Source organism: Cebus imitator, unplaced genomic scaffold (genome assembly GCF_001604975.1).
Source record: "Cebus imitator isolate Cc_AM_T3 unplaced genomic scaffold, Cebus_imitator-1.0 Scaffold148, whole genome shotgun sequence".
NCBI classification, from domain to species: domain Eukaryota; kingdom Metazoa; phylum Chordata; class Mammalia; order Primates; family Cebidae; genus Cebus; species Cebus imitator.
The window spans coordinates 2,905,971-2,933,746 of record NW_016107463.1 but is presented as its reverse complement, the minus strand read 5'-3'; the positions used below and the strand labels follow the sequence as shown (position 1 = coordinate 2,933,746).

Sequence of the window (27,776 nt, the reverse complement as noted above, 5' to 3'; positions counted from 1 at the left end):
AATTAGAGGGAGACATTATGAGATGTTTTAGTCAGAACAAATTGAGAAGGTGCTGGGAAAGTGGTCTCATAACCACACTGTCTTTCAGAATAGGGCCTATTTTTAAAATTACCTACTCCTGAAATCCCACCACCAAATTCTGAACTTCTTTCTTGCTCTTGCATAGATTAATATATTTTACTTACAAATTTGATCAATCTACTTTCTGCAATTCTCACATAAAGTAACCTTACATTGAATTATAGGTGACCTTACTTCTCTTCCTGCTTAATCTTTGCTATTTGCAATTCTATTCAAAACAGTTTCCTCAAACCATAATACACCTTGGATTTGCTTTCTCTCCTTGATTATGCCATATGTAGAAGTTATTTCAATAATATATTTTCCTTGCCCTTAGAACAGATTCTTAAGGACATAGTGACAGGAAGTAAGAGCTAGAAAATGATCATTTTGTCCCCAAAATGCCGAGTTAGACTTTTACTGGACTTTAAAATAATGACTAAATAGTATCAAGGTTTAGATCATTTTTCATTTATATCACAATCTCTCCTACAAAAGGGATTCTAGCATTTAAAACACTACATATTCTTATTTCCAGTTTCACTTTCCAAAAGCATTACAGGAGTATTTTGTTTTAATTGCCTTACCCAGTGAGTTTGACTGCATGTGTCTGAAGCTTTCGAAATTTTTCTGATTCTTTATTTGTGCTGGTAACATGTCTATATATTCCTGTCTTATAATGGAAGAAATCCTCATGGACTTTCATTATGGCTAAAATAAAATCCGACAGAAGACAGCATTAAAACATCTTTAGAAACCACCAGAAAATTTCGTAGAATAATCAATGGGTAAATTGCAAGGAGTTGAATCTAAGAAGGGATTGTGCAATTCAGCCTTATTTTCTTTCCTACTTAATTTAATTAGTTGAAATATCTTTTGTTATCTTATAAAAACAACTTTTAACTATTTAGAATTATTAAGTACACACTATGCTTTTAAAACACCATCTAGTCTAATCAGCAGAGACTCTACTACCAAAAATTAAGGCCTTGCAGCAAAAGCACACTATACTTGGTCTGTGATTGCTATTTCTCCATTAACCTTGTGCTTTATCACAAGCCTCTTGAAACTCCAATTAAGCTAGCAAAGCCTAGCAAACTGGGGTTAAAACAATTGTCTTTAATCCTCATAAGTAAATACGAATCTTTCTTTGGTGAGCTGGAATAAAAAAAGCAAACTCCTGGCAAAAGAAAACTTTGACAGGATTTCATCCTCCCAGCTCTGGAGAGATAAGCAATGTTGTATACTTGGAAAAGTGGAGTTTACACTTTAGACACCTGTCCTTCATTCCCTCACCTAGATTACTTCATTTCTCTATTGTGTGTTTCTTTGTGGAAGGGCTGTGGCAATTCAGGATGAAGACTCTAAACTTCTCTTCTAGAACATATGAATTTAAAATTTTTTAGTTGGGATTAGATATGTATATCTTGATAACTGTGTAAAATGCTTGTCTAATTAAGACAAGCATTTTAAACAAACTAACGTAGTGTTTGACAGATCCTTAAAACAAAAACTTATTCTCCAAAGTTAAATATAACTTTGTAATGTTCCACTTTTTGTTTCAGTGTTCAATGTTCCATGCCTTTTCTGATGCTGTGCAAATAGTCACAAAAGGTTAAAACTTCTTTATCTACTCTAAAACATATTCCTTTAGGATTTTAAGAATTTATGTAACTGTACTCTATGCAGATCTCTGCTTTTGTTCTCTTTCCATCACCTATATTTATTTTTAATCCTACAGCTTTTAGAAGAATGTACGCAATGTTATTCATTCAGGGTTCTATTGCCTTTTACACTCTTTTGTGCTGAGACAGGGGAAATGCTGTATGCAAGGCCGGACAATAACAAGCAGGCAATCCCATAACATCGATAGCAAGAAGAGTCAACCAGCATTCTATCCATTTATAAAAATGTAAACATATTGCTATGGTTTTTCTTTTCTATAGAACCATTCACTCTCTTAGGTCTTATGATTCAACATTTCTCTAAGCATCAAAAAAAATATATTCATTATTCCTGAAAAACACTGCCAACTAAAAAAAAGGATGAGAAGCCATTATAATTACCTGAAAGATGGCTTCTTTCTGCAGTTTCTGATACCAAACCCACTTAATTCACAAATATAACTGTATAAGTTATGATCACGCAATTTTACTTTTGGAAAATTACAGTAAACTCGTGATACAGAATTTTAACATGGATGAGAGCCTTAATTGTTGTTCATCTCTTGCTCCTGGCTTAGGCGGGTGGGAAGCAGGTTCTCAAGAAACCTTTGTAAATTGGGTGTTGAATAACTTGCATTTTTGCTTTATTGCTTTTAAATGTTATTCTTTATTTCTGATTCATTCTTTGAAATTTATGAGCATTTCAGTATATGGCCATAAAATAAACCTAAGGTATTTACATCTTCTCAATTTGAAATAGTTACAATTCAAAATTGTTTGTCTGATTTAAAAAAAGAGGGAGAGAGGGAAAAAAAAATGCTTGAAACGATGGTACAATGACTTGAAGATTCTGAAAGGTTAAGTAAATTGCCCAGTTATTTAAATAGCAAATGCCAAAGTTGGGATTTTTAAATGTAACCTTGAGTTCAAATGCCTGTGAGCCTTTAAATTTGTCACACAAGCACCACTTAGTGGAGCATGCCTTGAAATTAAAGATTATTCCCCTTACTCTTAAAATGACCAACAAATACACAGCTTACAAAGCTGTAAGGGGGAACAGAAAACTTCCTTCATTTGTTTCAGGTTTTACATAACGTCCCACAATTTTTAAAAATTAAATTCAGGACATGTTTATGTAAGCTGTGGTTCCTAATAAATGCCAAATGGTGAAAATGATCAATAAAAATTCATCCCACACAATTATAAAATTTATGATTCCTGTCTATATATATGTAACCAATATAATTAGATCAGTGTTCAGAAAAATTAAAATTGGCACTAGTTCCTTAAGTATGCACCAAATGTTTTTACATTTAATTTTGGCCTATTTTTTATTCCACTTTATTGATAATATATTCCGGGCCCTTCAGAATTCACAACGCAAATTTTCATTTTTGGGCTCATTGGATTTGTTTTTCCATGCACTTCAAGCCAATGTTTATACAGGGAATACATTCTGTGAATTTACCCTTATCCAGGCCATTGGTGCAAAATAAAACTCAACAGGTAAGCAGAATAAATTATTATCAGAGATAATATAAATCAAAGGCAATGTACAATAAGTAACTGTTATTTTATTATTTACTGTTAGTTTACTCCACATAAAACATTTACAGAATTGATCAAATTCGATAGCCTTTTGTAAAATGCAAAATTATACCGGTGTACTTTATTTACTTTGAGCTAATAGAAGGAAAATATTAATCCTCAATTTGTTTTAATCCACTACGTAATCCATTTAAACTGAAGACAAGAAAACACTATGTATGATTCTTAAATGTGACTGAATAAAGCAAACTTCATTACAAATTAATCAGTTGGCATTTCATGTTTGACTTTCTGTTGGCCCATGATCACTCTGAAAAGACTCTGGAGACATTCATCAAATATGTAGTATTTAAGAGTTCAATTTTTAAATTACTCTATCTTCTGAAAATCAAATGGCAGCTAATTAAGATATAGTTAAGCATATCTCTCAAAACTGCACTAATTTTATAACTGTTGAACCCTTTTGAATACTCTTAAAGTGAAAATTTTCTTTCTTTTATTAAACTCCTATTATGCGAGCTCAATGTAATGTTGCTTATTAAAAGAGTGAATAAGATAAAACTATATTTCATCCAGGCTTACCTTGAACTGGCCCATTTTGCAGGATTTCTTTCATTATCTCTGCTTCCTGGATGGAAAAATATGGATGAGCAATATCATTATCAGAGCATACTAAACATATTGATTGGTGTACAATGTTAAGTGTTTGCAATTCACTCCCAATTGTCCTTTGAAAAACTCATGTTATTATGCTGCATTAATGAAATTGTTAAAGACAGGAAGCATCCATTTATTTTAATGACATTTATCACTAAATAGTAATTTTGGAGTGGAGAGAAAATACAATCTCTTTTTATGGTTAAAAAAATAAATAGCAGGGCCGGGCGCGGTGGCTCAAGCCTGTAATCCCAGCACTTTGGGAGGCCGAGGCGGGTGGATCACAAGGTCAAGAGATCGAGACCATCCTGGTCAACATGGTGAAACCCCGCCTCTACTAAAACTACAAAAAATTAGCTGGGCATGGTGGCGCTTGCCTGTAATCCCAGCTACTCAGGAGGCTGAGGCAGGAGAATTGCCTGAACCCAGGAGGCGGAGGTTGCGGTGAGCCGAGATCATGCCATTGCACTCCAGCCTGGGCAACAAGAGCGAAACTCCGCCTCAAAATAAATAAATAAATAAATAAATAAATAAATAAATAAATAAGGTAAGTTAAAACAATATAGTGGATATAGTGGAGATTAATAGTACCTCTAGTCTTTTTCTCACAAGAACTATCTCAAATGATTGTTTAGTTGTTACAGTAGTTTTAGTACAAATATGTCTATGATGTCTCCTAATGTATAATGCAGCCCTCTGCAGGGCGGCAGGGCACTCATTCACTCACTCTGTGCACGCTGAGCACAAAGTACATGCCAGAAACTATGACAGGAACACGTATTAACCCTGCACCTATACTCAAGGTATTTACATTTTGGTTGAATGACACTACTAATTCCATTATTATATAATGAGATCAATTGTAGAGACAAGCACAGTGTTATGGTTTCAAACAAAAAAGGGAAATTAATGCTGCCTAGAAATCAAGGAAAACTTCACAGAGAAGATAAAGTTTTTATCTGGGCCTTAACATTTGTTTGGCATTCTCGATGGAAAGGTTTAATAACCATTTGCATCTGAAGAATTATCACCTAGGTAAGTGGAAAAGTATAACACAGCATGGTGTATCTGGGGAACAGAGACTAGTTCCGTATATAAGGAACATATGTCCCTATAGAGCGGCAGATGCTGGCAGGACATAAGTGAACAAAAGTAGTAAGTCAAAACCAACTCATGAAAGGCCAGTGTGCCATGGTTAAATACTGAATTGTCTTCTGGAGATAGCTGGGGGGCACTGGAGGTTCGCAAATTCTGAAAATGAGAAGGCTTGGGTAACACTGATATGGTGAAGTAAATTTGCTGAGGCTTTTAACAGACAACCTAGAATCCACGGGAGTATTTTTCCTATTAGACCCAGGTCCTCTTAAATTATTTTGTTGAATGAGACAAAGGATTGGAAAAATGAGCTAACTCCACCAAAAAGTCAGTGAAAAAGTGTTTAACTTAGCTTTTAATTGTCAAGTTCGAATATGTTTATGTATACATATTACGAAACATAATTTTAAAACCCTATTTCCTTGGACATTTTTTTAATTGAAGTCAATTTTTACACTGCTAATATTACAAAGGTAAGACATGATACCAAAACTGAAAGTACTTAAAAATATTAAAAATCATACATGAAAATAATATAATTATTTTAGAATATAATCGTTTTAAATAGTTTTTAAATTGTTTCAGTTACAGCAGAGCTACATATGTTTGAGAAAGTCAACTATTCTTGTTTCTTTGCATTTACACTTACACTGGAAGAGACTCTGTACGGAGGAGAACATTGGTAGATCCTGTTAGATTTTTCTACGTTGTTGGGACACGGCTTTGTGGCATGCCGTTTTCCTCGTCCATCAGACCTGCTTGCCATGGCACATCCACTGTTTGTAGCATTTTGGTCCTTGAAAAGTGGATAGCATGCATGGGATACCAGCCTATGAGGAATAAGCAAAAACACAAAGGTAGTATTTAGGAAAATGCCATAATATCCTGTTTGTATTTAATTTTACTGAATTAAACATTCATAAATTATTCTGATTACTTACATGCATAATTTTCAAAATAGTGACTGATTATAGTGACTAATAATGACTAAAACAGTGACAGAAGCTCAATGACATTACACTCTTCCCTACCCTCCTATTACTTCATTATAATTTTAAAAATCTTGCTTCGATCAATTTTTAATAAATAATTGTATCTGTAGTATAGAATTTCCTAAAGTTAAAAAATGGCTGTCAATATTAAGTCTGTGGTAATACTAATAGGAGAAGGACCACTTCAACCTGTATATGTAATTATAATTTGGAAGAGCTAAATTTAATATAAATAAGACAATGAATCTGACTATTCCTAGATGGGATATTAAAATTATGCAAGCTGTAGCATTAAAGTTTTTATTTTGTTTTGTTTTCATGTTTTTATATTTTTATTAAGGTATAGATATGTTCACATAATACAAACTATTATATATCGGTGGTTCATGGTACATTGGGAGCAACAGCATGTTATTAATATAATATTTAAAGTTAATAAAGTAGTAAACGATCAGATGTGTGTATGATCTAAAAGACAGAGAAAATGATTTTCACTTCTGATTTTGAAACTAAACATAGCAAAGTACAAATTATTTGGCACGAATTCCAACTTAATAATATTGAATAAAAAGGTAAATGTAAGGAAAATAAAATCATAGAAATGATATTGTCAATATTCTGTGCTGAAATGGCCATAGAAGTATCCACTAGGATTGGCTCTTGAAAATGTAATAGTGTCCAACACAGTATGACTATCTGAGGAAAGAATATGACAAAAGCAAAACCATTGAAAACACTCAAACAACCTAAAATATATTGCATTAAATGCATTACATTTGTATTAAATGATGAGTGCTGTGGACTGAACTGTGTCAATTTAAAAAGCACCATGAAAATGGCCATACTGCCTAACGTAATTTATAGATTCAATGCTATCCCCAGCAAGCTACCATTGACCTTCTTCACAGAACTGGAAAAAACCACCTTAAACTTCATATGGAACCAAAAAAGAGCCCACATAGCCAAGACAGTCCTAAGCAAAAACAAAACAAAGCTGGAGGCATCATGTTACCTGACTTCAAACTATACTATAAGGCTACAGTAATCAAAACAGCATGATATTGGCACCAAAACAGAGATATAGACCAATGGAACAGAACAGAGGCCTCAGAAGTAAGACCACACATCTACAACCATCTGATCTTTGACAAACCTGACAAAAACAAGCATGGGGAAAGGATCCCCTGCTTAATAAATGGTGTTGGGAAAACTGGCTAGTCATGTGCAGAAAGCTGAAACTGGGCCCCTTCCTTACACCTTATAAAAAATTAACTCCAGATGGATTAAAGATTTAACTATAAGACCTAACACCATAAAAACCCTAGAAGAAAATCTAGGCAATACCATTTAAGACATAGTCATAGGTAAAGACTTCATGACTAAAGCATCAAAAGCAATGGCAATAAAAGCCAAAACAGAGCTTCTGCACAGCAACAGAAACTATCATTTGAGTAAACTGGCAACCAACAGAATGGGAAAAATTTTTGCAATCTACCCGTCTGACCAAGGCCTAATATCCAGAATCTACAAAGAACTTAAATTTACAAGAAAAAAATAAACAACTCCATCGAAAAGTGGGCAAAGGATATGAAAGGCACTTGTTAAAAGAAGACATTTATACAGCCAACAAACATGAAAAAAAGCTCATCATCACTGATCATTGGAGAAATGCAAATCAAAACCACTTTGAGATGCCATCGCATGCTAGTTAGAATGGTGATCATTATAAAATCTGGAGTCAACAGATGCTGGAGAGGATGTGGAGAAATAGGAATGTTTTTACACTGTTGGTGGAAGTATAAATTAGTCCAACTGTTGTGCAAGACAGTGTGGCAATTCCTGAAGGACCTAGAAATAGAAATACCATTTGACCCAGTGATCCCATTACTGGGTATATACTCAAAGGACTATAAATCATTCTATTATAAAGACACATGCACGTGTATGTTTACTGGGGCACTGTTTACAATAGCAAAGTCCTGGAACCATCCCACATGCCCATCAATGATAGGCTGGATAAAGAAAATGTGGCACATATACAGCATGGAATACTATGCAGCCTTGAAAAAGGATGAGTTTATGTCCTTTGCAGGGACATGGATGAAGCTGGAAAACCATCATTCTCAACAAACTGATACAAGAACAGAAAACCAAATACCGCATGTTCTCAGTCATAAACTGAGATGTTGAATAAAAAGAACACATGGACACAGGGAGGGGAACATCACATATGAGGGCCTGTTGGGGGATGGGAGAGCTACGGGAGAGAGAGCAGGAGGAGGAGGAATTCGGGAAGGATAAAATTAGTAGAAATACCTAATGTAGATGATGCGGGCATGGATGCAGCAAACCACCATGGCATGTGTATACCTATGTAACAATCCTGCACTATCTGCACACATACTCCAGAACAAAAAATAAAAAAAAAAAAAAAAAAGAAAGAAAGAAAGAAAGAAAATTGTATGCTGAAGCACTTATACCCAAAGTAATGATATTTGATGGTAGGCTTTTGAGAGATAATTCACTTTAAAGGATGTTACGAGGGTAGGGCCATCATAAGGTGCCATTAGTGCCCTTATAAGAAAAGGAAGAAACCAGAGCTCTCTTTCATCATGTGAGGACACTGCGAGAAGGGGTCCATCTGAAAGCCAGAAATAGGGCCCTTACCAAAAACCTAATCAGCCAGCAACTTGGTCCTGGATTTTGCAGCCTCCAAAACATCAGTGTTTGCTGTTTAAGTCACTCAGTCTACGGAATTTTGTTACGGCACCCCAAGCAGTCCAATACAATGAGATTTAGTTGGGTCTCAATGATAATTTACATTTTTAAGCTCCTAAAGGGCTTTTATTTTTTATCATAATACAAAACAGAAACCAACCAAGCACTAGTACACCAGGAAAGTATCAGCCTAAGTTGCCCATTCAAAGCATCACATTTTAGGCAAAACATGAAAAGATCTAAAGCAATTTATTGCAACCCAACAAAATATGACATCCACTATCTTCTATAGCATCTAACTGGTCCTGTAGCAGACCCAGAGCACTGGGTGAATGATGAAGAGCAAGTGAGCAGTACATATATACACCACTCTTTATCAGCAGCAGCTTCCTTAGTTAAATAATTCAGCTTTTTGGTGGATCAGCTCTTATAGCAGACAAAAGGATGTTATATGGGTATCAGGCTCCATGAGACTAAGGAAATGTAACCTCCCATTTTTTCATCGGATGGGTTGGAGACAATTAATGAACCATACTGATGAATTAAAACAACTGTAAATTATTTCTTTACATTATTATTCTTATTTTTAGCCTAATTTTACCTGGCATTATCTATTCATCAACCTGGGTAACTGAAAAGCACGGCAGAGAGATCTGCAACCCCGATTACTTTATTCTGTCTGTGGGGACTCGCTTGGATCAGAGTAACAAGAAGAAATACTTGCATCTTCAAAAGTAAAATTTATATTAATTTAGCTAGAAATACATACATTCTTTAAGAAGTATGTCTAATAGCTTCTAATTTCAATAGAATAACCAATATAGTGTATATTTAAATAGCATATTTATATTCATATAGATATAGTGTGTGTGTGTGTGTGTGTGTGTGTGTATTTAAATTTTTTTTGTTAAAATACTGTGGTTCTTTTCCTTGTTCTAACACAATGTACCACTCATAAAAATCCTAGAAACACGTTAGGCAGCTATTTACCCACGTTTTCTCAGGTACCACCAAGCCCTATCGATGCTTCCACTGTTGCATCCATGACGGTTCTTGGCACAGCAAGAGATCAAATTCTGAGGGGATAGATTGGCTGTGTATCTTCCCTTAGACTGAATTGCTATTCGGTCAGCAGCCACACCTGTTTCAAACAGAGTATCAATTAACATTCAAATGGTACATGGCATTCCTAATAACATACATAATCCTTTTTGTTTGAACCCTAAACTAGTCTTAAAACTGTGTATAATTAATAATTAAAGCCAAATAGCATTAATATATATTTATGTATTCCAACCAGTTGAACTGTGTCATACTTTGTCATAATTTTTGTCTTATTTTGATATTATTCCATTGTCCTATTTGCTTCAAAGATTTTTCTGGTTTCTTGTTCCTTTGATGTTCTATATACTTCTGAACTCCTCATCAAGGAATCTGTCAAGTGAAACTCTTGGAGGGCGAGAGCCATAAGTTCCTTATATTTCTATTTCCTGCACCGAGAACAGTATCTTGCATGTAGTCATGGGCAATGTATGTTTTCTAAATGAGTGTAACTAAACTGGAACTGGGGTAATCAAGAAAACTAACCATAGAAATATTAACTGGAAACTCATCCTCAGTCATCTACTATATTGGAATAAGATTGAATCCTTTGTTTTTAAACTGGTATCTAATTTAGCTACCCAGGAGACCATACTTAAGCTAATTGAGACTAATATGAATTTATTTTCTACAATATCTAAAAGCTACATTGCACACTTTTGTGCTCATAACATTATTATCTTAATCTTGTTTCAGTAGACATGGAATTCAGCTTATTTATACCTATATATAAAACAAGCTGAATATATTTATTTAGTTACAATTACTAACAGTTGTAATTATTAACTAATATTAGTTACATATATGATTTATCACATATAGCTATATAATTATATATACACTATCAAATAGCTATATATGTAATTGATTATATGTAATGCTATGTACAACTAGTAATATAGTTATGATACTCATATTGTTATATATATATATACACACACACACACAAACATTTTTATTATTAAAACTTCTTTTGTTTAAATAATTCCCTAGAATTGTCATTGTTATTGGTTCATTCCTTTCCTCAACACATTTATTAAACACCTACTAGCTGACAGGCACTGTAGCACTGGAAATTACAATGATAAACAAGAAACAAGAGAGACACTTCTTCCCTCGTAGAATAATAGACTAGGGAAACTAATCAACCAATAGCAAAATCCTACACATGTCATCATTTTGATCATGGTACCAAAATAAACTAATGTGAGTAATGAGATCACGAAAAAATTGGAGTGGGTACTACTTCAGTACAGACTTTTTTTTGTTGTTGAATATCTGGTACAGTCTTATTCTCGGTGCTTAGTTTCTTACTCACTTTTAATTAAAGGCAACAAAATAATAACCTTTCTTCCATTCATTCACTTTTCTTAGTGAAAGCTATAGTATTTCTCTCATCAGTGTCAGTGTCCTGAAACTCCTCAAGGTGCTAATTTAAAATTTTTCTAAAATAATTCATTTAATTAATTTACATATGTATCTTTGTATACACACGGTTTTAATGTAACTGCGGCATGTTACAATGCTGTAGGGCAATTGCTGGCATTCTTTAGATGTTCAATATGTGTTAAATTTGTAACCTCCAACTCCCTACTCGATTTCCGTCTACTATTGTACTAGGATATATTTCATAGGAGCAAATGACATTATACAACTTCTGATGGTGTCAAGAAAATAATTCCCTATTTCATCAAAGAAAGGAGAAATTTTTTAAAGCTTTGACATTCAGCACAAAGATTTAGAATAAAATTTAAATTTTTTAAAATGTTGGTGTAACTGTGTTTTCATTTAGAAAATACTTTTTATAGTGCAGATAAAATAGTAGCTCAAAATTTGGAAGCCTGGTTTCCAGGGATATCTCTGATACTTCTCATCTTTCGGCTTCAGGTAAGCCACTTTACCTACTTGGGCCTCCTTTATAATACTACAGGCTTGAAAAGGGTGACCTTTAAAATCTCTTCCAGCCTCATGAATCTGTAGATTCCATCTAAAGGATAAGTCTTTTAAATCCTAATGTTATGCAATAAGTTGCTCTTATACCGACATTTCTGAATCTCAGCGGTGGTTTAGTCAAAATTCACTTGAAATATTTAGAAAAGGTCAGAAGATTTAAGAGTGACTCATTTCAACCAATTGTTTCCCACCCTCTTCTTAAAAACTTTCACTGGACGTTATCTCTGAGACATGCTCTATTCTTTTCCCTGCTTATTTTATTCTGTCTTCAAATGTATGTGACACGTATTACTCCCACTACAACAAACACCTTCATCTCTTCAGCTTCTGACAAACAGCTTGAATTTGATTTGATTAATAACTTTTTCAAATATACGTGCATATTGTCAGAGTCTTATTTATTCCATTTTATAGCTTTTAGTTTCCCTGAGAGATAATCCTTTTTTGTAACTAATGCTTTCTGACATAATTTTTTAGAGCTTTATAATTTACTTTAACAACAACAAAAAAAAAATGCCCTAATTTATCATACTGAATACACAGGATACAAAACTACGTCCTCTGGAATCACAGAAGGAAACCTCTCTCTGATGATCCATGAATTAGGTAGGGGAACAGTCCTGACTTGGCACAGAGCAGAGGCTGTCTGTGGGGTTGTGACCTGGAACACCAAAATAAATCCTCCAGCCTAGCAAGTTGCTTTCAGCATTTCACCACTAAAATTTTTCCTTAGACATCTTCAGAAATATTGGCATAATGTAAATTTTAGACAAAATTCTTATTGATCACCTGCTAGGTGTAACACATTAACCACATGAACAAAAAATGGCAGATGGTTTATTATATTAAATCTCTCTCCACCCATCTGAAACAAACTTAATCTTCTTATCTTGTCTTAACTATCAATAGGCAAACAAACTTTGGCTTAGTAAGGTCTCCATGTGTGTCCCTAACACATCAAGGACAGCATAAGACAGCCAGAGAGGGGGTGTGGGCAGCAGTGAATTGACAGATGTAGCCACTTGGGGTGAGCTTGGCTACCATTATGGCACTAACAAAGGTATTTCTGGAATTGTCTGATTGATACCATAGAGCAATGATATTTAGACAAAGATATCAGCATTTCTCTGTTCCAGAATATGCCACCTTTCAGAGCTGGCTTCACCCTCTCGAAGAGCCTATGTGCTTATTCACAATCCTTCCATGACTTTAAACAGTTTTTGCACTGTTAAAAGTTACCTGCAAGCCCTAGAGCTTAGTTTTATGAAAATAATTTAATGAAGGCCAATCATCATCATGCTAGCTTTCACTTAATTGCTGAAATATATTCAGCACTCCTTTGAGGATAATTTTGGTGACCAAATTTGAGGGTTAGCCTGTAATTAATTTACTGGACTTGTGAACTTACATAAAAGTAACTATAAAAGAGTCACTGTTTATACTTTTTGAGTAACAGTAGACTTAATTTGGAAACTAATCTGATTAGAAGATCAGTTATGTTACTTTTGAGTCAGAACCTATATATTTGCTTATATTTATTTAAAATGAAATAAAATCCATTTGATCCATTATTAGTTTTAAAGTCTTACTTTACACCAAATTAGATTAATTACAGTTTTGCAAGCTATATAAAGTAAAAAGAAAATGAGGTTTATGTGGGTGTATCTATATGTATATTGGAATCATAAATAATATATGAATGAAGAAGAACCTTAATCATCTTTTTATTATCTGGCCTTAACTCTGAATAGACAAATGCATTTTAGCAATTTTATTTTGTCACTCTTTTGATTCACTCTCTATTTAAAACTGCACTCTAAAAATAAAATACAACTTTTAGATGAAAAATGGATTTTTTACATAATCTTCAGGTTGCTTTCTTCATTCACAATGAGATTTTATTTGATCATATGCTAATATTTAAATATTCTAATTGTTTAATTATTCTGTCAGTCTCTAGAGACAAAAGGGGTAGCTTATAAGGAAGGAATTAAAATGACTTTATTACTTGCAGTGGAAAATGCCCAGGATGCAGCACAATTTTTTTGATCCAATGGGCCATGAGTCCATCCAGGCCATTTATAAGAAGCAACAAAAAATTCTGGAAGATCAGTTGTTGCAGGCAAAGAAGCCTAAAGAAAAAGAAAAGGTACATGTATGAGATTTTCTCAAGTATGTCTCCATAGGAAAATGTCATGCCTTTTTATAAAGTTACAATTATTTTAAAAACACATCCAAGTTTCCAGATGAACTATAACTATGTGGAATTTCTATTTCACTTTATGGTTAAAAATGACAATTCAATGTGGGGACTCATAACCTAATACAAAGTCATGAGAACAATACATAGAATGGTTTTTCTGGGTTACCGCACAGTGCAAAACTATCAGCCAATGTTTCTGTCACCTTGAATCAGAGTTTTCCTCATCCGTAGGAAGACTACATGGTATTATTCAAATTTGTCCTCATAAAGAATGTTTACTTTTCTCTCCCATTTTAAAGAGTGTATGTGATTCTGAGATGAAATTAATTTTGAAAGGGTACATTTCTGACAATTATGTATTATACGTATATAGAGCCCCAAGGACCACATCAATTTTGCACCAGCTATTAGGAAATAAAACTGGGATGAATTGGTTGATATTTATAAAATCTGTGCTTACTTCAGCAGCACAAATACTAACACTGGAACAATATTTATAAAATTCTTGTATACTAAAAAGGACTTCAGGATCAGGCTTGGTGGCTCATACCTGTAATCCCAGGACTTTGGGAGGCCAAGGTGGGTGGATCACGAGGTCAGGAGTTCAAGACCAGCCTGACCAACATGGTGAAAACTCAACTCTACTAAAAATACAAAAAAAAGAAAAAATTACCCAGGTGTGGTGGTGGGCACGTAATCCCAGCTACTTGAAAGACTGAGGCAAGAAGACAAGAGAATCGCTTGACCCTGGGAGGCGAAGGCTGCAGTGAGCCGAGATCGCCCCACGGCTCTCCAATCAGGGCAACAGTGTGAGACTTCATCTCAGAAAAAAAAAAAAGGACTTTAGAAAGTGTCTAAGAGCAACTGTGCAAAACCATGGTGTCTTAAGGGCCCAGGTTAAAGCCCTGACGAAGTCACTTTTGGCCGCCATCTTTCCAAGAAGGCAATTAAATTGCATGAAACTTGTTCTGGTCATTTCATTCAAAGAAAATCTAGAACACAATAACCTGTTATTTCCCAAACTTTTCTAAAGAGATGAATTTTACTTCCAAAAATAATCAGGTTTATAAACAATTTATTAATTTTTCTATCAGTTGCGTATACATGTTCTCACCCACATACAACACACACACCAATTATTTCTGAGAGTTCTTTAAAGTTTTGAAAGTGTGTTAATGTTTTCATACTGATTATTTTATGTTCTTAATATTCCTATGTGATATAATCAGGGACAAATATTATTAGCTCTATTAATGAATGAGAAAACTAACTTTTAACAGTTAAAAGACATGTTAAGTCCCTCAGCTAAACGAGACTGGACTAGGACTACACCCAAGTTTCAAAATTCTTAACTTTCATTTCTATTGTTTCCCTACTTTATCAAAAATAAATGGATAATTTGCAGCAGAAGTAAAATGTCTGTAAAATACAAAATTCTACCAATGTAAAAGTTTTATGATTGTGACTTGAACCAGTCATATTACTGATCTGTTTGGTATCTTGCAAAAAAAAAATTACTTCTAGTATAAGTACGTAACAGCTTCCAAGCCTAAAACAAGGAACATTTAGAATTTACACGTCTGCTTGAAAAGAGTTTCATCCAAAATAATTTATCAATTTGTATTTTAATAGGGGAGTTCAGTTTTGATTTAGGGAACTATTACCACCTGAACTATATCCTAAGTTCCATTACTCCTATTTAGATGATGTAAGAAAACTCCAAAAACATCAAGCAAATCATTGTGAAGTGCTTGCATGATAACTTGAAGGATAGTATCATAGAAAACCAAGTGATTTGGAAGTTTTGATGCCATTAGATGAAATGCATTGCAGAATCTTAGATTTGAGGCAAAACGTATTTATTGCTCTGGGTAGATAATTTGAGAGATATAGACTCAATTCGAAAGGTACCTTTCTAGCTGAGACAGAAATATACATATCTTAAAACTCATGCCTTCCAATTTTATATTATTCGTCAGTGCGCCTTTAAGCATTTATAATACTAGGTTGCCTCATGTTTTCAGAGAAATGGAGTACCAGTTATTATTTTATTGCTTTAAAATTTCAAAAAAAACGAAAAATAATAAAATTTCAATTTAATGACAAAGCTAGGGCATGTTCCTTCTGCTCTATTGATACAATGAACATATAACTATTACTTTAAATTAATTAACAATTAATAAATTAAAAATTAATTCAGCAGGATTGGTTATTTAGAATTTGACCTCCACATTTGAAAGCCTACCAGAGTGCTTTGCATATGGGAAATACTCAATACATATTTAATAATAATAATGAAATACATATCTATCCGGTAAAAGTATGTTTTCCTCCAGTCACATTAAGTTAAATTATAATACCAGCATGTATTTGTAGCTTTTATGATTTTTTTCCTTAAAAATTAAAAAAAAAAAAGGGCTAATCCTTCTCATTAAGACAAGGCAATAAACAACAAACAAAATGACATTTTTATTCAAAACATATTTACCAATCCACTAATACAGATCAACTTATGAAGCTCATCTGTTGGATTTTCAAGATTTTTACATTTATTACTGCTTTTCCTAAAAACGAGCTCCTAGGATTTGAGGCCCAGCAGGTACATATTTTTTATTTACCTCATGTTATCAGCTAATATGATATTGTAAAAACACAGAAAATTTTCTATCTCATTATTTCAAAAATACTGTTTTCCTCTGTTAAGTAAGTTTTTTAGAGTTTCTAAATAAAGGTAAGCATCACAGTATAACAGCTGTTAGGAATTGGTAATAGAATTGTGACCTTAATGAATGATACATTTGTTTTTAATTAATATTTTTTGGTTAATAAAGCAAAAGAATCAAGAAGATCAGCCGATAGTGACAGAAATTCCAAAATGGCACTAGCTTAAGTAGATAGAAATTCATTTTTAAGAGATGAATTTCATATAGACATGCTTAATTCTTTTAATCGTAATGTTGAAAAATATTTTAATCAGGATCTAATTATATTTTCAAATCAGTATTAGCCAAATTTGAGGTTCAATGTGAATAGTCTCCCTGCTTCAGTATTTCCATTTAAAAATTAGAAATTAAAGATACTGTGGGCAAATATGAGGATTAAATATGATACATACTGGAGAACTGTATAACTTTTGCATTTAATCAAATTAAAATCTCTAAAAGCATGGTGGAAATGCCATCACAGAGTAGCTGGAGACAAACTGATCAATTTTCTCAGGAACCTCAGAATAAATTCTAGACATTCTTACAATTGAGTCTCTATCTGTATAATACCCCATGTATGAATCAGCCCCTCTATCTTTAGTTGTATTTCCCCCTACCCACTTAAACTTGGATGCTCATAGTGACCTGAGAAGCAAATGAAGCAACAGAGAATGTAATTATGGTATGACCTTTACAATTGAAGCCCAGGGACCATGAATACCAAGAGATTTCAGAACTATTTGATACTGGGGATGAAAGGGCTAATTTTCTAGTTGCTAATGGCTAAATGAATTTCTCATTTTCAATATTTGTCCTTATGCCTTACCTTTAAAAGAGGTATCCTTTGATATGTCTCTAGTTTTTTATAATAGAGTAATTTTTTAATGATCTTTTTCCTGTAAAGATCAATATGTACAGTGACTGCCCTATGGCAGGTAGTGTTAGCTCATCTCCAGTTCTGCCTTTTCTTCACAGGAATAGAACTTTTATCTAGCACATTCAGGTTCAAAAAAGTGACTATGTTTCCCAGCCCCACCTCACACACCCCCATCAACCTCCCTACCCAGGCTGCTACCACTAAGCCACACCCTAATGGAATGTAAACAGAAGTATCATTTGGCAGCTTCTGAGATCTTTCCTTGAGAGATAGCTGGCCCCTGACTTTTAATCCTTTGTCTTGATCTTTTGTATTTTTCTGCTGGCAAAAACACTACTGGCATGTTTGTTCAGTAGGCATTATAGATTGACATACAGCAGTCCCCTTGAAACATTATATGACCTTGGAGATAAAGGTGCTGGGTGATGGAGCAACAGGAAGAAAGAAGTGTGGGTATCCAACACCATAGAGGACAATGCCAGCGCAGGGCTACCCACTTCTAGATTCACGGGTGAGCAATTGGTTCCTATCTTATTTAAGGAATTGTCATTTTGAATTCTTGTCACTCTCAGCTGAGCCTAATCACAACTAAAACAGCACACATATTTGCCATTAAAGTGGCTAGGGCAATGTCATATTTTCATTGAACCTAAGACATCATCAAATTTAGGAAAGCATCTCAATTTTAGAGGTGTTAACAAGTGAAAAAAAATGTGCATCTGAAAATGAATGAACTGTGATATTTCCCTAAATGAGTTCCTTAGAACATTAGTTCTGAAGAATTTTAATACATAATTACAAAGGGAGTTAATAAAATAGTTCTGAGAAACACCAGCTTTGAAAATTAGATTTTTGACTTCACTCAGTATTTTTTATAAACTGCTAGTGTACGTGAGCTCTAAAACATGGTAATAATGTTCACGATGTTAAATGGTTAGGATCTGGCCCAGTGCAAAATATATTATTTTATTTTATTTACTTCATATCATTTTTATTGTGAAGCAGATCAATGAACTAGTGTTTTATGAAACGTACTTTAGGACAAGACAGACCCAGACATGGGGAGGCCAGACAGTAGGTGCCTGTACTATGAACACACAAAATCACTTTAGGGAGCTACTTTTTAACAACCATTTATTCATAGGGAATAAATTAATAAATTTTTACATTTGTTTGTGAAGATTTGTTCTGCAATAATCAATTAGGTCCTACTGTGCTGTTCAAGCCACACTCAATTTTACCACAGTGTTGTACATCACACTGTGGCTGGCGCAGAAAAATCAAACTGGAAACCTGAAAACTGATTTGAGATACATTCATTCTGCTACACTGCTGGTAAATAAGGAGTGAGGCCAGGTGTATATTTTCTAAAGTTTACCGAAGGGTGTGAGGTTCCATTCTGAGAGGGACAGAAAATAGTAAGAAGAAAGACAATTTGATACTCTTTGAAATTTAAAATTCTTAATTCAGTGACAGCAAGAACAACTATCATCCTATTCTATCATCAGCTTTTCCCTACATGGATGAGAAAATTCTGAGATGAGCTGAAGGAAACATGTACAAACACAGACTCCACATAGCATCTGGCCCTGTCCCTCTTCTGCGGCACCATCAGTCTTCCTGTATTCCAGAAGCCTGATGCCCTTTGCCTTACGCTCATGTGTGTGGGAGCTAAACAACAATTTTGTGGAGAAAATGGTCATTATTGCTCAATATTATATAAAGTATATAACTATATAACTGTGTTTTTCATTTTAATACTCAATGTTTCGGTTTCTAGAGAGGCTTCTGTTTATAAGGGTGGCATACAGTATTGTGATCAAGTAGGAGATATTTATTCAGACAGGGTTATTCTTAGTCAAAACAAAAATTTCAAATCCTAGCTGGGTACCATGGCTCACACCTATAATCCCAGCACTTTGGGAGGCCGAAGCAGGCAAATCATCTGAGGTCAGGAGTTTGAGACCAGCTTGGCCAACATGGCAAAACCACATCTCTACTAAAAATACAAAAATTAGCCAGGCTTGGTGGTGGGTTCCTGTAATCCCAGCTACTCAGGAGGCTGAGGCAGGGAGAACTGCTTGAACTCAGGAGGTGGAGCTTGCAGTGAGCAGAGATAGCAGCACTACACTCCAGCCTGGGATACCAAAGCAAGACTCTGTCTCAAAAAAAANAAAAAAAAAAAAAAAAAAAAAAAAAAAAAAAAAATCAAATCTCATCAACAGTGAAAACTAAACTTGGAAAATTCACTTTGAGATGTTCAAAGGTATTTCTCATGCCTCAATACTTGGCTGTCATTGAAATATATTTCTGAAAGGAAAAAAAAATCCTTGTATTATAACAAATGACTAGAGAAAAAAATCTAGTCAGTCGGCTGCTATGTGTAAGAATAAAGTGCCCAGATGATTAAAAAACATTTTCCATTCCTCATCTCAAAAATCAGTAGCTTTAAAAGATTTATTATAAAATAATTACTTTAATTTCCAGCAAACTATAGAAAGCATAAGATTATTTTTCTTCGTTAGCTAATGCCAATATATTGGATGACTGAGAAAAGATGCCATCCTGGTTGGCTATGAGGTTGATCCAAACAATTTTAGAATGTTTTACTTACATCAATCTGATATTATATAATATAGTATACCAACAGGTTTTAAATGCCATACTAGCCTTAATATTTTAATTGTTTCCAAATAGTTCCGCCTTAGACATAATATTTACAGTTAATAGCTTTAGTAACCTAATTTGTCTCCTTGGGGAATAAATAATTTCAAAATTGTTAAAGAAACAAATTTTAACGGAGTCAAACATATAAATGAACTCTTAATTTTCACATTTCTGTGTGAAAACATTATTTTTTCAAAATATTTATAAGAAGACATAACACAAGTGAAGCTTCCTGGCACTATCTCCCAAATTCAGAAGCACTTGAACATTATGTCTGACAAAACAATCAGGTACAAAGTTGATTTTGATTTGATAGGAGAGCATCACAGAACTCTCAGTTCACCAGAAATATATAAGCTGTATCAGAGCCAATAAATCCAGGGCTACACCGTTATCAAACGAAATGCTCCAAATAATGAAGGTTTTAATAACTTAGTCCTTACAACATTAACTTATCTCAGAACACTGCTATTCTCCCAAGGTCAATACAAGGGAGAAAGAACAACTTTATATTATATAATAGCATTTAATACTTTACTATATTAAAGTACTGTGCTAAGCATTTCTCATCCAGTGTTTGACGGGACTTATGCAACGCTATGAGCTAGATACTACCACCATTGGCATTTTGTGCAGAAGGAGCCTGAGGCAATAAGTGGAGGAGCCAGTAGACACATTATGGGAATAATGACTTAAGCTAAGGAATGAAGCCAGAAAAGCAGCCAGGGAAGGAAACAGCTTTCCCAAGAATTCAGGATGACTCATGGCTCATCTTTCCCACCCAGAGATAATAATTTCCCAAATCCCAACTCTTATTTAAGCAATATGGCCAAGGAGATATTTGGAGACAGAGGTGCATGGAAATTTTTCAGTATGCTTTAAATCATATGTTGGCTACTGCCTAACCCTAGCTATATGTATAGTATGTATGTTGAAAACAGTTTTTTAAAAGTTGGAAAAAATCAGTGGGGGGGCGAGAACCAGTTATCCAGAAGAATTCCCACAAAAAGGAATTCATTGTCACTGTACTTGGAGGTAGTTTGATATCACATATTGGGTTTTTCTATGTAATCAACAGGCTAAGAACTAGCTATATAGAACTAAATAGTAGCTACAGCTTCCTATAGTTTCCAGTTCAACTCAGTTCATACTTCAAGTTCTTCCTAGAAATACCTGCTATTATTTCTGATTCTTTTTCACCTGGCCAGATATTAAAATATCTCTAACATTCAGAAATTTTGTCCTTAACTACTGTGCCCTAGAAATAAGATGCATTTCCTTGACTTATATGCTAAGTGTAACAGAACTCTTATTGGTTCAGTTAAATTTTTCTTATTGCTTTCCTGGAAGTACTTGGCAATTCCAGGAGTTGTAACTTATTACAATAATTCAAAGCACTAGGTAATTTAAATTCTTCCCAACTCATAATTAAGAGTTTTAATTTAAATATCACCACAGTGATTTTTATGCAAACAAATCCCCAGGAGCCAATAAATGATTTTGAATTAAATTTCTTTTTTTTTTTTTTTTTTTTTTTTTTTTTGTAAAAATTTGTTTTTTTATTTTTTTTTTTTTTTTTTTTTTTTTTTTGCTATAGTGAGTGGAAACTTGGGAAAGAAATGTAACTCATTTTCTCTAGAACATAAAATATTCCAAGCTGCAGAAATTAGTTTACAAACGATACATTAGAAATAAAATTTTCAGGAAATATATAGACACACATAAGTGAGTGTGTGGCCCACCATGGCCCTCAATAAAAGCAAGTGAAAGAGCAAACCTTATAAAAGGCTGTCCCTTTTTCTTAAATAATGCTTGCTGCCTATTATTTTTTTCCTGCTGGACAGGAACAAAAATGAGACATAAAACAGAAAAACGTTACTCTTTTTCAGTTGACCATACGGTCAGGTCACTCAAAACCACAAATTGGAGCCACATCTCTAAAGATGTAAATCTTCCTTATTGTAGGGGAGACCTAAAAGTAATCAAAGCTGAACATTTCAGAAAACTAGCTTTGGTTAAGAGATTAAGTCTTTTTACTACTTTGAACCTGAATTAGCCAACGCTTATTGACTCTACTGGAACTCTAATAACTTTTTAGAGGGACAGATTTTTCAGATGTGTCCTGGCTACGCAATACAAGTAATTCTGGGGTGGCTCTTAACCTCTCTCAATCTCAGCATGATTTAACTTCCCAATCTCAATTTGCCTGCCTTTAAAATGTGAGTAATCATAGTATCCACTACATCATGCTGCTGGGGAAATTAAATGAGATCATGTATGAAATTGCTAAGTACTTTAACACACACCTACTCAATAAATGTCTGTTATTAACTTCTCTGATAATAGTTATAATTTAGAGGGCCCTGCTACTGGAACTTGAATCAGAATAATAACTCAGGTGATGATCACTCAAAAGCAAAGTACATTAAACATTTAAAGAGAAACCCGTGCATTTATAACTCATCCAACAGCAAACAACAATCCTGCTTGCTAAAGATGCCGAGAGCTTCCAGGCAGCCAGGACCAGAAGTCTTCATTGGGGAACGGAGAGTTTACACTCCAGCAGCCTGGAAGCACCACTCTGCCCTGAGCATTCATAACAGGCCTTGAAAACAACCAACATCTCAACTGGGAAATACATGTGCCTGGGGAACACCACACACTGGGTGGTAACATTGCAGCTCTGAGAGTAAGAGGTTTGTAATAACAAGTGAGGTAGAAACTTCTTTGTGCAAGGTACCTATTAGCAGATGATGACGTCTCTAAAAAGTGAAAGGGGAAAAACCAGTATAATCGTGTAAAGTATACGAATGTTAGGAAAATTGAGGTAATTTTACAAGGGAGTTTGTGAGGTCATTAGACAAAATCTGAAGATATTCTTTAACAAAAATATTGAGGATTTTTGAGGATCAACTTTTACTAATCATCATAGCATATATGTCTGAAGATACCAACATTTATTTTATTCTGATAATGGATACTCCTACAGACAGGACAAAATGACTATGTTTAGGTAAAAAAGAAAAATAGGAACCATGATTTGCTGAAGCATTGGCATACTGAAAAACCAAAAATCTGAAATTGTTATTTGTGTGAAGTCATTGGCAATGTAAATGAACATTCAATTGTGCTTTTTTGGATTATCTATTTTAATTTTTTATTACACTTTAATTTCTGGGATACACGTGCAGAATGTGCAGGTTAGCTACATAGGTATACATGTGCTATGGTGGTTTGCTGTACCCATCAACCCATCATCTACATGTGGTATTTCTCCTAATGTTCACCTTCCCCTTGCCCTTCACCTCAATAGGCCCCGGTGCATGATGTTTCTCTCCCTTTGCCCATATGTTCTCATTGTTCAATCCCACTTATGAGTAAGAACATGCAGTGTTTGGTTTTCTGTTCCTGTGTTAGTTTGCTGAGGATGATGGTTTCCAGGTTCATCCATGTCCCAGCAAAGAACATTAACTCATCCTTCCTCCTTTTTTGTGACTGCATAGTATTCCATGGTGTATATGTGTCACATTTTCTTTATCTAATCCATCACTGAGAGGCATTTGGGTTGGTTCCAAGTCTTTGCTATTGTGAATAGTGCTACAATAAACATACATGTGCATGTGTCTTTATAGTAGAATGATTTATAATCCTTTGGGTATATCCCCAGTAAAGGGATTGCCTGGATATCACCAGAGGGGGCTGCAGAACAGCAAAAATTGCTGCCTGCTCCTTCCTCTGGAAGCTTTGTCCCAGAGGGAAACCTGCCCAATGCCAGCCAGAGCTCTCCTGTATGAGGTATCTGTCAACCCCTGCTGACAGGTGTCTTCCAGTCAGGAAGCACAGAGGTCTTGAGGAGGCAGTCTGTCCCTTAGCAGAGCTTGAGCGCGGTGCCAGGATATCTGCTGCTCTCTTCAGAGCTGGCAAGCAGGAAGGTTTAAGTCTGCTGAAGCTGTACCCATAGCTGCCCCTTCCCCCAGGTGCTCTGTCCCAGGGATACAAGAGTTTTATCTATAACTCCTGACTGGGGCTGCCACCTTTCTTTCAAAGATGCCCTTCCCAGAGAGGAGGAATCTAGAGAGGCAGTCTGGCTACAACGGCTTTGCTGTGCTGCAGTAGGCTCTGCCCAGTCCAAACTTCCCAGTGGTTTTGTTTACACTGAGAGGAGAAAGCTGTCTACTCAAGCCTCAGTAATGGTGGGTGGCCCTGCTCCCACTAAGCTGGAGTGTCCCAGGTTAACTTTAGACTGCTGTGCTGTCAGTAAGAATTTCAAGCCAGTGGATCTTAGCTGGGCTCCATGGGGGTTGGATCTGTCAAGAAAGACCACTCAGAACCCTGGCATCAATCCCCTTTTCAGGGGAGTCAGCACTTCTGTGTCACTGGCATTCCAGGTTATGGAGGAAAAAAAAAAAAAAAAAAAAAAAAAAACTCCTGCACATAGCTCGGTGTCTGCCCAAATGGCCACTGAGTTTTGGCCACTTGAAACCCAGGGCCCTGGTGGTATAGGCATCTGAGGGAATCTCCTGATCTGCAGGTTGCAAAGACCATGGGAAAAGTGTAGTATCTGGACCAGATAGCATGGTTCCTGATGGCATAGTCCCTCATGGCTTCCCTGGCCTAGGAGAGGGAGTTCCCCAACCCCTTGCTCTTTCAGAGTGAGACAACACACCACCCTGCTTCTGCTCACCCTCCGTGAGCTGCACCCACGCTCTAACCATTCCCAATGAGATGATCCAGGTACCTCAGTTGATAATGCAGAAATCACCTGCCTTCTGTGTTGATCTCACCTGGAGCTGCCAACTGGAGCTGTTACTATTCAGCCATCTTGCCAGCCCACTCAATCATTCTTAAGGAGACAATGTCTAATTGATAACAGTAAATTTGCAAAGCCCACATGAAAATTTTGAGGGATTTAACAACCATTGGGGAAAGGATTTTTGTATTTACGTGACAAAATTATGACTCTGAAAGCTGAAAACTCATTATTTTAGTAATTTTAAACTGCTTTTGATGTACACATGAACACACTTATACAAATACATGCACATACATGAATCAGAAAGAACACTTACTGTCATTTCATTCATGCTCAGGAGCATGGGACTAGGTGGCAAGGTGCCAAGGCGAAATTTGAAACCATCTTCTAAAGTCATTCCCCAAAATTGGCTGTAGTTCTGTGCTGTCCAACTGCCTTACAGATGAAAGAGAAAAATATATACAGGTTATGTGACATCACTTTTGTAAACACACATTCCTTTATATTTCTGAAATTCAACAGCAATTCTCACATAATGAGAATTATTGAAGGCTATTCTTTATGTAAATGATGCATTATTATTTAAAAAATCAAGGGTATGAGATACTCTTCCTAAACAAGATCCATTTTACGAATTTTAGTGACTCATATGAGGAACACAAGGCCATATTCATATAGGCTAATGCTAAGAAATTGAAATTTTTACATACATATTAACACTTACAAAGGGATTAAGTGTAAATAAGGCCAATATATGCAGCTTCCTTTAAATGCCATTAAATGCATCTTAGAAAGAAGCTTAAATATACAGAAATATACTTATACATTAAATAGTTTAATACTTTTTCTTTACAATTTAGATTTGAAAAGAAATTGACCAGGTAAAAAAGTATACATAAAAAATGAATGACAAAATAGTTATAATTTTAAAAAATGACATCAGTGCTAATTAGATATTGACATATTCTATATTATATAATAAATGAATTTATTTAAGTGCTCAGTCATCTTAGTAATAAAAATCAATTGATGTGAAATTAGGTAACAAAAGTGCATATTTTTGTAGAGACATATTTCGTGCCATTGATTAGAAAAAAAAACTTTCTCTTCAAAATTTAATATTGAAATTTGAAGACGACAAAAATTTTTTACAGATGATAGTAGATAAAAAATTAGAAATATGCAAGAAACTTAATCATTGGCTATTCTGAACTATCTACAACTTGAGGTCAATATATTTTCAGTACTTTTGTCAAATCTAAATCCTGTCCTGTTATGTTTATCACCAAAATTGTTTATAATGTGATAGGCTATTATGAAACATTGAAAATATAACTTATTTTTTTGTTGTTGTTTTGAGACAACTTTATGCTTTTGTTGCCCAAGCCAGAGTGCAATGGCGCCATCTCAGCTCACTGCAACCTTCACCTCCGAGATTAAAGTGCTTCTCCTCTCCTGCCTTAACCTTCCGAATAGCTGGGGTTACAGGCATGCACCACCACACCCAGCTAATTTTTTGTGTTTTTAGTAGAAATGGGGTTTCAACATGTTAGCCAGGCTGGTCTCAAACTTCTGACCTTAGATGATGATATGCCTTCCTCTGCCTCCCCAAGTGCTGGGATTACAGGCATGAGCCACCTCACCTGGCCTACAACTTAATTTTTAATAATATACCTGGCAATCCCAAGATGGCTGAATAAGAGGCAGCTCCAGAAAGCAGCTCCCAGCGAGAGAGATGCAGAAGCCGAGTGGTACCTTGAAAAAAGGTACCATGTTCATTTTGTGGGTCGGGTCAGACAGTGGGTATAAAGCAAATAGGGCATTTTTCAGCAAGGTGGGGCACTGCCCCACCCAGGAGAAGCGTGCAACCAGCTGGAGGACTGGGAGATCCCCCTGAGACCTCGGTTCTGATACAGTGCTCTACCCAAGCCCTCTACAACCCACAGAACAGGAGATCTTCGCTGGGCTGAAAAGCCTTAGCGAGCTGCCTGAACAGAGCAGAACAGCAACTTCAGCCAGCTGGGGAGTCAGCATAGATCTAGGCAGAAGCACCAGCAGACGCTGAGAAAGCCAAAAGGCCAGTGGGATGGAGCTACCCGTCCCCCTGGTAAGAAGGGAAATGGAATCCAGGGAAACAGCCCAAATGGCAGGATCAGTCCCCCTGCCGCACAAAGCCCAGCAAGTCAAAAAAGCCTCACTCCAGAGTTAGACACCCAGAATGTCAGTTAGAGAGTGACCAGGAACTTATCCAGCTCAGCAGGTGGAATGGAAGACGCCTTTGCAGAAGCCAGCCTAATTTTCCTGAGTAAATAAAAGATGCAGTAGCTCTACTGAATCTGTGGCAGCCCAGCAGCACCTCCACAGGCAGATAAAGGAAAGGCTGCCTCCCCAGGCAGCTACCTGAGATCAAAACTATAAAAATTCAAGGGATGAGGAGAAACCAGTGCAAGAGGAATGAAACCATCAAAAACCAGAACGTCTCTCCCCCACCACGAGTTCACAACTCCTCACCAGCAAGGGAACAAAGCAGGACAGAGAACGAATTTGCCGAATTGACAGAAGCAGGCTTCAGAAGGTGGGTAATAACAAACTTCTCTAAGTTAAAGGAACATGTTCTATCCCAATGCCAGGAAGGTAAAAACCTTGAAAAAACATTAGATGAAAGGCTAACTAGAATAACCAGCTTAGAGAAGAACATAAACAACTTGATGGAGCTGAAAAACACAGTACAAGAACTTCATGAAGCACACACAAGTTTCAATAGCTGAATAGATCAAGCAGAA

At 35.4% G+C, this 27,776-nt stretch overlaps 1 protein-coding gene across 5 annotated transcripts in view; it reads right to left on the bottom strand.

Moving 5' to 3' along the window:
- TINAG (tubulointerstitial nephritis antigen) overlaps window positions 1-27,776 on the bottom strand; it is a 94,101-nt gene that overhangs the window by 40,354 nt on the left and 25,971 nt on the right. For 4 of the 5 annotated variants that reach the window (XM_037743616.1, XM_017542910.2, XM_017542911.2 and 1 more), the window contains 6 exons: window positions 25,310-25,424; window positions 13,797-13,920; window positions 9,725-9,875; window positions 5,674-5,854; window positions 3,855-3,900; window positions 648-771 (listed from right to left, as the gene is read on the bottom strand). In XM_037743616.1, coding sequence (XP_037599544.1) covers window positions 648-771; window positions 3,855-3,900; window positions 5,674-5,854; window positions 9,725-9,875; window positions 13,797-13,920; window positions 25,310-25,424 — 741 coding nt within the window. Of the gene's footprint in view, window positions 1-647; window positions 772-3,854; window positions 3,901-5,673; window positions 5,855-9,724; window positions 9,876-13,796; window positions 13,921-25,309; window positions 25,429-27,776 lie in introns of all 5 variants that reach the window. The other variant, XM_017542916.2, reaches the window with a different exon arrangement.